This window comes from Scyliorhinus torazame, chromosome 15 (assembly GCF_047496885.1).
Source record: "Scyliorhinus torazame isolate Kashiwa2021f chromosome 15, sScyTor2.1, whole genome shotgun sequence".
NCBI classification, from domain to species: Eukaryota; Metazoa; Chordata; class Chondrichthyes; order Carcharhiniformes; family Scyliorhinidae; genus Scyliorhinus; species Scyliorhinus torazame.
Genome location: NC_092721.1, coordinates 214,122,882 through 214,136,237, shown reverse-complemented (window position 1 = coordinate 214,136,237; position 13,356 = coordinate 214,122,882). Strand labels below are relative to the sequence as shown.

At 47.2% G+C, this 13,356-nt stretch overlaps 1 protein-coding gene across 1 annotated transcript in view; it reads left to right on the top strand.

Moving 5' to 3' along the window:
- Positions 1-536: 536 nt before the first annotated feature.
- Positions 537-13,356, top strand: part of LOC140391353 (dynein heavy chain domain-containing protein 1-like) — a 275,539-nt gene continuing 262,719 nt past the window's right edge. Inside the window, exons 1-2 of the mRNA XM_072475932.1 lie at positions 537-640; positions 5,513-6,218. Coding sequence (XP_072332033.1) covers positions 553-640; positions 5,513-6,218 — 794 coding nt within the window. The 5' untranslated portion in view covers positions 537-552. The remainder of the gene's footprint in view (positions 641-5,512; positions 6,219-13,356) is intronic.

Below are 13,356 nucleotides of genomic sequence, written 5' to 3'. Positions count from 1 at the left end.
GCACTCCCTCAGTACCGACCCTCTGACAGTGCAGCACTCCCTCAGTACCGACCCTCTGACAGTGCAGCACTCCCTCAGTACTGACCCTCTGACAGTGCAGCACTCCCTCAGTACTGACCCTCTGACAGTGCCGCACTCCCTCAGTACTGACTCTCTGACAGTGCGGCCCTCACTCAGTACTGACCCTCTGACAGTGCAGCACTCCCTCAGTACTGACCCTCTGACAGTGCCGCACTCCCTCAGTACTGATCCTCTGACAGTGCAGCACTCCCTCAGTACTGACCCTCTGACAGTGCGGCACTCCCTCAGTACTGACCCTCTGACAGTGCAGCACTCCCTCAGTACTGACCCTCTGACAGTGCAGCACTCCCTCAGTACTGACCCTCTGACAGTGCGGCACTGACTCATGTGATTTTACCGTTGTGTTTGGTGTGTTTGTATTCCTGATTTTCTGAGTTACAGTTTAAGTGCCATCGGATAATGTTGTGCTCTCTCACTTGCAGATTGCTAAATCGTGCACTGTTCCAGTTGAATTGCTGACCGTTGATAATCATGGCTTCCGCAGACGATGCACCCTCACTGACCCAGGACAAATTACCTTCAATCTCAGTCGCAGAGAATTCGGAGCTCATTGGTGCTGGTACGTTAATTCACTCTGCATTGTCCAGTGTACCATGGGCATGACAGACATTACATGCCATCTAAACTTGGACAGTATTGGGGTGTTGATAGAGTCACAGAATCATTCAACTCAGATGGAGACCACTCAGCCCATTATGTCTTTCAAAGAGTTATACAAGTAATCCTCCTCTCCCCTCTCTTTCACCTGAGCCCTGTAAAATAATCCCTTTCAACTATCTTTAAAAAATATATTTTCAATAAATATTTGAGTTATTACAAACAGGACATTAACAACATAACCAATGTTACACGGTATAATGTAAGGACAAAGGCACACAGATAGCCTCCAGGCTATCAGCGAGGCAAAGGCCAGAATGTCTGCCTTCACCCCGGTCTGCAGCCCCGGCCAGTCCGACACCCCGAAAATGGCCACCAATGGACAAGGCTCCAGATCCATATTTAGAATCGGTAACATGGTGTTCAAGAAGGAGACCCAAAAGCATACCATCCTTGGGCATGACCAGAGCATGTGGGTGTGGTGAGTGGGCCCCTGAGAGAACCACACAAATTTGTCCATCACTGCCGGGAAGAACCCACTCACCCTTGCCCTGATTAGATGAGTTCTATGCACCACCTTGAGCTGAATCAGGCTGAGCCACATGCAGGAGGAAGCGGAGTTCACCCTGCGAAGGACCTCACACCACACCTCTTCATTCAGAATAGGACCGAGCTCCCCCCCCCCCACCCACGTTGCTTTCACATGGTCCAGCGAACCTCCCTCCATTGACATGATCCGCCCAGAGATATTTGAAATAGTCTCCCATTGAGGCCAGAAAATATCGCCTCTCCCAGATCCCCAAAGCTCCCCAGGCCCTTTCTCCTCCACGACTCAAATGTCACATCCAGACTAGGTGAATCAAACAAATGATTGACGCAGGTGGGGGCCGATAGCAACAGGGAGCTCAGTTTGTAATGCTGCCTAAACTGCTTCCATATCTGGGAATAGGGAGAGTAGGGATCTACCCATTCGAAAGCAATCGATCCTGGAGCATATTCCATGTATGTGTGAAAAGAATGAGAACTCCTTCTCCCTCCAGGGCTAGATGGTCCATTTTAGGATCCGGCACACTATTGAAGTCTCCGCCAAGAATCAATTGATGCGTATCCAGATCCAGGATGGATCCCAACAGGTTTTGTACAAATGCCACCTCATCCCAGTTAGGGGCATAGACATTCACCAGCACCATTAATGACTCACTGACCACCATGTATCTCCCATTAGTGCACGCAATGATCCGACTGACTGATAGAGGGACCCGTTTTGATCAGAATTACAGCGTTTCGAGCCCTTCCGTCAAAGCCTGAGTGAAACACCCGGCTTACACACCCCTTCTGCAGTCTGGTCTCCAACTCGCAAGTGAGTCTCCTGCTAGAACACCACATCAGCATTTAGATTCTTTAGATGAGCGAAAACACTCAACCTCTTCACTGGGTCACCCAATCCCCTTACATTCCAGGTGACCAACCGAATCAGGGGTCTTCCACTCCCCCCGCCATCCCATCATGGAATCAGCCATTCCCACCTAAAGGGACTTCCCAGTAAATATTCAAAAAACACAGGTCAAGGGCCCACGCAAGATGGCCGCCACACACCCTCCTCAGAGTAAAACTAAATCAGTCCTATAATCATCAGTAAACTAACCCCTCCCCTCCCCAATTCCCACGAACATCGCACCCACCCATACAAATTGAAACCAAACCCAGGATCCAAACCCCCCCCCACCCCATCTCACTCCCGTTTACCAGCTTCATTTATTGCTGGGGCGGGCAGGACAAAAACGACAATGTTGCCCACCTTGAGGATGAAACATATTTCAGAATGCAGTCCCTTACCAGGACAGAATTCCAATGGGGGCCATATGCACCCCCCTCCCCATTCTATATACCTTGTACTTCACAAAGAAAATCCCCCTTTATTCACACAAACAGAAAAACAGATTTTATCAGCAAATATCAAAAACTATCTACAGGATATCACAACTACCATCCCAATCCACAGAAAACACAGATCATAGAACATAGAACATAGAACGATACAGCGCATTACAGGCACTTCGGCCCACCATGTTGCACCGAAACAAAAGCCATCTAACCTACACTATGCCATTATCATCCATATGTTCATCCAATAAACTTTTAAATGCCCTCAATGTTGGCGAGTTCACTACTGTTGCAGGTAGGGCATTCCACGGCCTCACCACTCTTTGCGTAAAGAACCTACCTCTGACCTCTGTCCTATATCTATTACCCCTCAGTTTAAAGCTATGTCCCCTCGTGCCAGCCATTTCCATCCGCGGGAGAAGGCTCTCACTGTCCACCCTATCTAACCCCCTGATCATTTTGTATGCCTCTATTAAGTCTCCTCTTAACCTTCTTCTCTCCAACGAAAACAACCTCAAGTCCATCAGCCTTTCCTCATAAGATTTTCCCTCCATACCAGGCAACATCCTGGTTTATCTCCTCTGCACCCGCTCCAAAGCCTCCACGTCCTTCCTATAATGCGGTGACCAGAACTGTACGCAATACTCCAAATGCGGCCGTACCAGAGTTCTGTACAGCTGCAACATGACCTCCTGACTCCGGAAGTCAATCCCTCGACCAATAAAGGCCAACACTCCATAGGCCTTCTTCACAACCCTATCAACCTGGGTGGCAACTTTCAGGGATCTATGTACATGGACACCTAGATCCCTCTGCTCATCCACACTTCCAAGAACTTTACCATTAGCCAAATATTCTGCATTCCTGTTATTCCTTCCAAAGTGAATCACCTCACACATCTCTACATTAAACTCCATTTGCCACCTCTCAGCCCAGCTCTGCAGCTTATCTATGTCCCTCTGTAACCTGCTACATCCTTCCTCACTGTCGACAACACCACCGACTTTAGTGTCGTCTGCAAATTTACTCACTCACCCTTCTGCGCCTTCCTCTAGGTCATTGATAAAAATGACAAACAGCAACGTGTCCAATACAGTAACTGGAGCCGAGTCCATGCTTTACAGTGAAGGTTTCCTGCCTTCTTCGCTGTCCGTTCACTCCTTGGCCAGCTTGGCTCCCACATCTTGGTAAATCCTCACGAGGTGCTCTCCCATGTCTACCCACAGTTTTCTTTGGCCCACTTAGGACCCACTCCTTCTCCCTAAAGCTGTGGAAGTGAACAATAAGTGATTGACGTGGCTTGTTCAGCTGAGGCTTCTGCCGTAGTGTTCGGTGGGCCCTGTCCAGCTCCAGAGGGGATGCAGATTTGACCTCGCCTATCATATTCTGAAACATCTGCTACAGGGGTGCGATTCTCCTGAAAATGTTTAATCTTACTGCTGGATTACCATCATTGTTTATCTTCTCACTCTTTTTTTGGTCTTTTGTTACAACTTTCTTTTTACTGATTTGTATTGAAATTTACAAAAACAACAAAGAAATGTACAGCACAGGAACAGGCCCTTCGGCCCTCCAAGCCCGTGCCAACCATACTGCCCGACTAAACTACAATCTTCTACACTTCCTGGGTCCGTATCCTTCTATTCCCATCCTATTCATATATTTGTCAAAATGCCCCTTAAATGTCCCTATCGTCCCTGCTTCCACTACCTCCTCCGGTAGCGAGTTCCAGGCACCCACTACCCTCTGCGTATAAAAAAAAACTGAATGTTAAATTCTACCATGTTATGGTCACTGTTTCCAAGGGATCCTTTGCTCTGAGATTGTTTACTAAACCTGCCTGATTATACATTACCAGATCCCAAACCGCCTGTGCCTTGGTTGGATCCACAACATATTGTTCTAGAAAACTGTCCCGAATACACTCTATGAATTCTTCCTCATGGCTAATCCTGCCAATTTATTTTACGCAATTCACATGAAGATTAAAGACACCTGTGATTAAAGAACTGCCTTTTTGCAATGCCCTCATTATCTCCTGATTTATTCCCTGTCCTACAGAATAACTCCTGTTTGGGGGCTTTATGCTCTCCCACCAGTGTCTTCTTCCCCTTGTTATTTCTTATCCCACTGATGTGGAATCTACATCTTCCGATCCAGGTAGCCAGTATTTAGTTTAGTTTTTCCAGACATTATTTGTTTAGAACTATTTATATCCAAGAGTGTACACCGGCTACTCTGTGTCTGAGGTTCTTGGTCATCTGACTTGGTATCATCGTTAACTTCATTGTCTCATTAACCCTTCACAGAGAAAATGTTTCCCATTGTGGGTAAATCTAGAGCTAGTAGGCACTGTTTCAAAATAAGTGTGTCCTAATTAAGACAGAAATGAGGAGGAACTTCTCTCTTTGAGGGCCGTTAATCTTTGGAATTCACTTCCTCAGAGGGCAGTGGAGGCTGGGTCATTGAGTGTATTCCAGGCTGAGTTAGACAGAGTTTTGATGGATTCGGGAGTCGAGGGTTATGGGGGACAGACAGGAAAGTGGAATTCAGGCCACATCAGTTCAACCAGGAATGGTGGAGCTGGCTGAATGGGCCCAATGGCCGCTTCCTGCTCCTAATTCTTATTTCTTATGACTGATGTTTTCTGGACCTTGCCCTGACCCCAGAAACTCTGGGGGGGGTCGGTGGCTCCCCATCACTCAGGCTGGCGGTGTGATTGGCAGGTTTCGGAGCCAGGCATTTTATTTACTTTTCATAGAACAAATAATATTGGGATTAACGAGTGACACAAATTTTGGGGATAATGACAAACTGATTGTGTAAGGCGAGTGAGGCGATGAAGTACAATGAGCAACTTATTGGACAGAGGGTTTAAATGGGGGGCACAATTAATGGATTTCATGGATGAGATGGTTTTGGGATGAGGAGTAAAATTACTGTCTTTCAGCTTCCATGGACAGACGTGATCCCTGTGATCGAGCTTCTACCTGGGCCCTCAGCATCCGACAGCGGCTGAACAGCAGAATCCAGGGGTGCAGGAAGCCTGATGGTCCAGACATCGATCTGTTAGTGGCTGAACTAATAAATACCTTCATCACTGTCATAAAAACAAACAGGAAGAGCTTGTGGCGTTACCTGTATGAGGTTTTACTCCTGACCGCACAGTACCGCAATTATCTGCGTGGCAAACCCCAGCTTCTGCGTCACCTTGAGAGCGTCTATTATCACTACGAGATTAACCGCGCCAAGCTCGCTGAGATCGACATCCTGGGAGCAATGGGCAAAGCTTTTCCCAGAGACACTTCCCCTTTGTACGAAAAGAACAGGAAGCCTGGCAGAACCCACATTGATGCCCGCCCTCGCTTGCCCCCACTTCCAGAGGAGCTCCTGTCCAATGCCCCGTTGCCCCACTTTGCCACACGGCGTGGTCCCTTTCTCCTGGAACAAGGCCTGCAGGATATTCAAGACCAGAAGCTGCTGTCTTTTGCAGATCTCCATCAATCAGTTGCCATTATCGGGGCCAGCACTGCACAACTAGAAGCTGCCTGGCAGTCTAAGCTGGGGCTAATGGCCAAGGCATTCCGAGTCAATTTAACCGGAGATTATAAGCACAAGTTGACTCAAACTGAGACAGCCGACAACAAAACAGAAAGGTAATTGTAACGTGTTCCTGTACAACTTCTCAGTCCCGTATCTTCCTACCTGCACTTGACAAGCTCACGACCTGCTGAAACCCTCAGCCATTCCCGAGTTAATACTCAACTTTAGTTTCCCATAACATTCCCGCTGGACACCTTCATTCCCCCTGCTGTAAATTTGATTTATCAAGTCTGGCTCCAAAAAATCTTGCTGCAAAGTCCATTTTGTCCATTAACAATGAGCTCACTGGGCAGCACAGTGGCTCAGTGGTTAGCACTGCTGCCTCACAGCGCTGAGGACGCGGGTTCAATCCCAGCCCTGGGTCACTGTCCGTGTGGAGTTTGCACATTCTCCCCGTGTCTGTGTGGGTCTCACCCCCACAACCCAAATATGTGCAGGTTAGGTGGATGGCCACGCTAAATTGCCCCTGAATTAGGAAAAAGAAAGAATTGGGTACATTCAATTTATAACAAAAAAAGACAATGAGGTCACCGATCCACAGTGCCTCCCAATTAAGCACAACCTCAATTTTAAATTTCTCCTGCCACGAATGTGTCATTTTAATGTGAGAACGTCTGTATTCACAGGAAGACTGTCTGTGTTCAGACAGAATGTTTGAGAGGCACAGTGGTTAGCACTGCTGCTTCACAGCTCCAGGGTCCCGGGTTCAATTCCGGCCTCGGGTGACTGTCTGCGGAGTTTGCACTTTCTCCCTGTGTGTGCGTGAGTTTCCTCCGGGTGCTCCGGTTTCCTACCACAGTACAATTGCCCCTAGTGGTGTTACTGAGTTACAGGGGTAGGGTGGAGGCGTGGTCTGAAGTAGGGTGCTCTTTCCAAGGGCTGCTGCCGACTTGATGGGCCAAATGGCGTCCTTCTGCACAGAATCTAGCACTCATGTGTCTGTGTTCACAGTGAGTGTGTCTGTGTTCACAGTGAGTGTGTGTGTCTACACAGTCAGTGTGTCTGTGTTCACAGTGAGTGTGTGTCGACACAGTCAGTGTGTCTGTTCACAGTGAATGTATCTGTATTCACAGTGTGTTTACACAGTGAGTGTGTCTGTTCACAGGGAGTGTGACTGTTCACAGTGAGTGTGTCTGTTCAAGGTTAGTGTGTGTGTTCACAGTGAGTGTGTCTGTGTTCACAGTGAGTGTGTCTGTGTTCACAGTGAGTGTCTGTTCCCAAGGAGTGTGTCTGTATTCACAGTGTGTGTCTGTTCTCCGGGAGTGTGTCTGTGTTCAAAGTTAGTGTGTCTGTGTTCACAATGAGTGTGTCTGTGTTCACAGTGAATGTGTCTGTGTTCACAGTGTGTGTCTGTTCACAGTGAGTGTGTCTGTACACAGTGAGTGTTTCTGTTCACAGGGAATGTGTCTGTTCACAGTGAGTGTGTCTGTATTCACAGTGTGTGTCTACACAGTGAGTGTGTCTGTTCACAGGGCGTGTGACTGTTCACAGTGAGTGTCTGTTCAAAGTTAGTGTGTGTGTGTCACAGTGAGTGTGTCTGTGTTCACAGTGAGTGTGTCTGTACACAGTGAGTGTGTCTGTTCACAGGGAGTGTGTGTGTTCATAGTGAGAGTGTCTCTGTTCACAGTGAGTGTGTCTCGGTTCGCAGTGAGTGTGTCGGTGATCACAGGGATGTGTGTATTCACAGTGAGAGTGCTGTGTTCAGAGTGAGAGTGTCTGTGTTCACAGTGAGCGTGTCTGTGTTCACAGTGAGCGTGTCTGTGTTCACAGGGATGTGTCTGTGTTCACAGGGATGTGTCTGTGTTCACAGTGAGTGTGTCTGTTCACAGTGAGAGTGTCTGTTCACAGTGAGCGTGTGTGTGTTCACAGTGAGAGTGTCTGTGTTCACAGTGAGTGTGTCTGTTCACAGTGAGAGTGCGTGTGTTCACAGTGAGTGTTTGTGTGTTCACAGTGAGAGTGTCTGTTCACAGTGAGCGTGTGTGTGTTCACAGTGAGAGTGTCTGTGTTCACAGTGAGTGTGTCTGTTCACAGTGAGAGTGCGTGTGTTCACAGTGAGTGTTTGTGTGTTCACAGTGAGAGTGCCTGTGTTCACAATGAGTGCGTGTGTGTTCACTGTGTATGTATGTGTTCACAGTGAGAGTGCCTGTGTTCACAATGAGTGTGTGTGTGTTCACATTGATCGTTAGATGTTTCAGTTGCTGTGATATGAAGAGTCTAAAGTTCTGTTCATTTTTCACAAACACACATTTATTTCCTTCCAACAGCCTTTGCACAAATCTCTCACTATACATCACCTGACAGAGGCCACCTGAAGCCCCTTTACATATCAGTGTCAATTAATGGATACTTAACATAAATGAGTCAACTAATTGCAATGTCTCTTAACCCATTACTTAACATTGAGTGTGTCTGTTCACAGTGAGTGTGCCTGTGTTCACCGTGAGTGTGTGTTCATAGAGAGTGTGTCTGTGTTCACAGTGAGTGAGCCTGTTCACAGTGAGAGTGCCTGTGTCCACAGTGAGTGTGTCTGTCCACAGTGAGTGTGCCTGTCCACAGTGAGATTGCCTGTGTTCACAGTGAGAGTGCCTGTGTTCACAGTGAGAGTGTCTGTTCACAGTGAGTGTGTCTGTGTTGACAGTGAGAGTGTCTGTTCACAGTGAGTGTGTCTGTGTTCACAGGGAGTGAATCTGTGTTCACAGTGAGTGTGTCTGTGTTCACTGTGAGTGTGTCTGTGTTCACAGTGAGTGGGTGTGAGTTCACAGTGAGTGTGTCTGTATTCTCAGTGAGTGTGTCTGTTCACCGTGAGTGTGTTCACAGTGAGTGTGTTTGTGTTCACAGTCAGTGTGTCCGTGTTCACAGTGAGTGCGTGCGTTCACAGTGAGTGTGCATGTGTTCACAGTGAGTGTGTCTGTTGACAGTGGGAGTGTGTGTGTTCACAGTGCGTGTGTCTGTGTTCACAATGAGTGCGTGTGTGTTCACTGAGTATGTATGTGTTCACAGTGAGTGTGTCTGTTGACAGTGAGAGTGTGTTTTCACAGTGATTGTGACTGTGTTCACAGTAAGAGTGTCTGTGTTCACAGTGAGTGTGTCTGTGTTCACAGTGAGTGTGTCTGTGTTCACAGTGAGTGTGTCTGTGTTCACAGTGGGTGTGTCTGCGTTCACAGTGAGATTGGGTGTTCACAGTGAGTGTGCCTGTGTTCACAATGAGTGCCTGTGTTCACATTGAGTGTGCCTGGCAGGGAGAAGGTGCCGGTTCACAGTGTGTGGCTGCGCTCACAAATAGTGTGTGTGAGTGTTCACACTGGCTGTGTGTGTTGTCACAGTGAGTGTGTTGACTGTGTGTGTGGTCACAGTGAGTGTGTCTGTTCACAGTGAGTGTGTCTCTGTTTACAGTGAGTGTGCCTGTGTTCACAGTGAGTGTGTCTGTTCACAGTGAGTGTGTCTCTGTTTACAGTGAGTGTGTCTCTGTTTACAGTGAGTGTGTCTGTGTTCACAGTGAGTGTGTGTGTTCACGTTGAGTGTGTCTGTTCACAATGAATGTGCATGTGTTCGCAGGGAGTGTGTCTGTGTTTACCATGAGTGTGTGTGTTCACTGAGTGTGTCTGTGTTCACAGTGAGTGTGCATGTGTTCACAGGGAGTGTGTCTGTGTTCACCATGAGTGTGTGTGTTCACAGTGAGTGTGGCTGTGTTCGCAGGGAGTGTGTCTGTGTTCACAGTAAGTGTGTCTGTGTTTACTGAGTGTGGCTGTGTTCACAGTGAGTGTGTCTGTGTCCACACTGAGTGTGTCTGTGTTCACACTGAGTGTGTCTGTGTTCGTAGTGAGTGTGTCTGTGTTTGTAGTGAGTGTGTGTCTGTTAACAGTGAGTGTATGTGTTGACAATCAGTGTGTGTGTGTGATTAAAGTGAGTCTGTCTGTGTTCACAGTGAGTGTGTGTTCACAGTGAGTGTGTGTTCACAGTGAGTGTGTTTGTGTTCACAGTGAGTGCGTGTGTTCACAGTGAGTGTGTGTGTATTCACAGTGAGTGTATCTGTGTTCATAGTGAGTGTGTCTGTTGACAGTGAGAGTGTGTGTCTGTCCACAGTGAGTGTGTCTGTCCACAGTGAGTGTGTCTGTCCACAGTGAGTGTGTCTGTTCACACTGAGTGTGTGTGTATTCACAGTGAGTGTGTGTTCACAGTGAGTGTGCCTGTGTTCACAGTGAGTGCATCTGTGTTCGCAGTGAGTGTGTTCACAGTGAGTGTGTCTGTGTTCACAGTGAGTGTGTCTGTGTTCACAGTGAGTGTGTCTGTGTTCACAGTGAGTGTGTCTGTGTTCACAGTGAGTGTGTGTTCACAGTGAGTGTGTGTTCACAGTGAGTGTTTGTGTGTTCACAGTGAGAGTGCCTGTGTTCACAATGCGTGCGTGTGTGTTCACTGTGTATGTATGTGTTCACAGTGAGAGTGCCTGTGTTCACAATGAGTGTGTGTGTTCACATTGATCGTTAGACGTTTCAGTTGCTGTGATATGAAGAGTCTAAAGTTCTGTTCATTTTTCACAAACACACATTTATTTCCTTCCAACAGCCTTTGCACAAAACTCTAACTATACATCACCTGACAGAGGCCACCTGAAGCCCCTTTACATATCAGTGTCAATTAATAGATACTTAACATAAATGAGAAAACTAATTGCAATGTCTCTTAACACATTACTTAACATTGAGTGTGTCTGTTCACAGTGAGTGTGTTTGGGTTCACAGTGAGAGTGTCTGTGTTCACAGTGAGTGGGTCTGTGTTCACAGGGAGAGTGTGATCACAGTGAGTGTGTCTGTTCACAGTCAGTGTGTCTGTGTTCACAGTGAGTGTGTATGTTCACAGTGAGTGTGTGTGTATTCACAGTGAGTGTGTGTTCACAGTGAGTGTGCCTGTGTTCACAGTGAGTGTGCCTGTGTTCACAGTGAGTGCATCTGTGTTCACAGTGAGTGTGTCTGTGTTCACAGTGAGTGTGTCTGTGTTCACAGTGAGTGTGTGTTCACAGTGAGTGTGTCTGTGTTCACAGTGAGTGTGTGTGTTCACAGTGAGTGTGTGTTCACAGTGAGTGTGTCTGTGTTCACAGTGGGTGTGTCGGTGTTCAGTGAGTGTAGCTGTTCACAGTGTGTGTGTCTGTTCACAGTGAGTTTGTCTGTGTTCACAGTGAGTGTGTCGGTGTTCACAGTGAGTGAGTCTGTGTTCACAGTGAGAGTGCATGTGTCCACAGTGAGTGTGTCTGTTCACAGTGAGAGTGCCTGTATTCACAATGAGTGTGTGTGTGTTCACATTGATCGTTAGACGTTTCAGTTACTGTGATATGAAGAGTCTAAAGTTCTGTTCATTTTTCACAAACACACATTTATTTCCTTCCAACAGCCTTTGCACAAAACTCTAACTATACATCACCTGACAGAGGCCACCTGAAGCCCCTTTACATATCAGTGTCAATTAATAGATACTTAACATAAATGAGAAAACTAATTGCAATGTCTCTTAACACATTACTTAACATTGAGTGTGTCTGTTCACAGTGAGTGTGTTTGGGTTCACAGTGAGAGTGTCTGTGTTCACAGTGAGTGGGTCTGTGTTCACAGGGAGAGTGTGATCACAGTGAGTGTGTCTGTTCACAGTCAGTGTGTCTGTGTTCACAGTGAGTGTGTATGTTCACAGTGAGTGTGTGTGTATTCACAGTGAGTGTGTGTTCACAGTGAGTGTGCCTGTGTTCACAGTGAGTGTGCCTGTGTTCACAGTGAGTGCATCTGTGTTCACAGTGAGTGTGTCTGTGTTCACAGTGAGTGTGTCTGTGTTCACAGTGAGTGTGTGTTCACAGTGAGTGTGTCTGTGTTCACAGTGAGTGTGTCTGTGTTCACAGTGAGTGTGTGTTCACAGTGAGTGTGTCTGTGTTCACAGTGAGTGTGTCTGTGTTCACAGTGAGTGTGTGTTCACAGTGAGTGTGTCTGTGTTCACAGTGAGTGTGTCTGTGTTCACAGTGAGTGTGTGTTCACAGTGAGTGTGTCTGTGTTCACAGTGAGTGTGTCTGTGTTCACAGTGAGTGTGTGTTCACAGTGAGTGTGTCTGTGTTCACAGTGAGTGTGTCTGTGTTCACAGTGAGTGTGTCTGTGTTCTGTGTTCACACAGTGTGCCTGTGTTCACAATGAGTATGTGTTTGTTCACTGAGTGTGTGCGTTCACAGTGTGTGTGTCTGTGTTCACAGTGAGTGTGTCTTTGTTCACAGTGAGTGTGTCTTTGTTCACAGTGAGTGTGTCTGTGTTCACACTGAGTGTGTCTGTGTTCACACTGAGTGTGCCTGTGTTCACAGGGAGAGTGTGATCACAGTGAGTGTGTCTGTTCACAGTCAGTGTGTCTGTGTTCACAGTGAGTGTGTATGTTCACAGTGAGTGTGTGTGTATTCACAGTGAGTGTGTGTTCACAGTGAGTGTGCCTGTGTTCACAGTGAGTGTGCCTGTGTTCACAGTGAGTGCATCTGTGTTCACAGTGAGTGTGTCTGTGTTCACAGTGAGTGTGTCTGTGTTCACAGTGAGTGTGTGTTCACAGTGAGTGTGTCTGTGTTCACAGTGAGTGTGTCTGTGTTCACAGTGAGTGTGTGTTCACAGTGAGTGTGTGTTCACAGTGAGTGTGTCTGTGTTCACAGTGAGTGTGTCTGTGTTCACAGTGAGTGTGTGTTCACAGTGAGTGTGTCTGTGTTCACAGTGAGTGTGTGTTCACAGTGAGTGTGTCTGTGTTCACAGTGAGTGTGTCTGTGTTCACAGTGAGTGTGTCTGTGTTCACAGTGAGTGTGTCTGTGTTCACAGTGAGTGTGTGTTCACAGTGAGTGTGTCTGTGTTCACAGTGAGTGTGTCTGTGTTCACAGTGAGTGTGTGTTCACAGTGAGTGTGTCTGTGTTCACAGTGAGTGTGTCTGTGTTCACAGTGAGTGTGTCTGTGTTCACAGTGAGTGTGTCTGTGTTCACAGTGAGTGTGTGTTCACAGGGAGTGAGTCTGTGTTCACAGTGAGTGTGTCTGTGTTCACAGTGAGTGTGTCTGTTCACAGTGAGTGTGTGTTCACAGTGAGTGTGTGTTCACAGGGAGTGTGTGTGTTCACATTGATCGTTAGACGTTTCAGTTGCTGTGATATGAAGAGTCTAAAGTTCTGTTCATTTTTCACAAACACACATTTATTTCC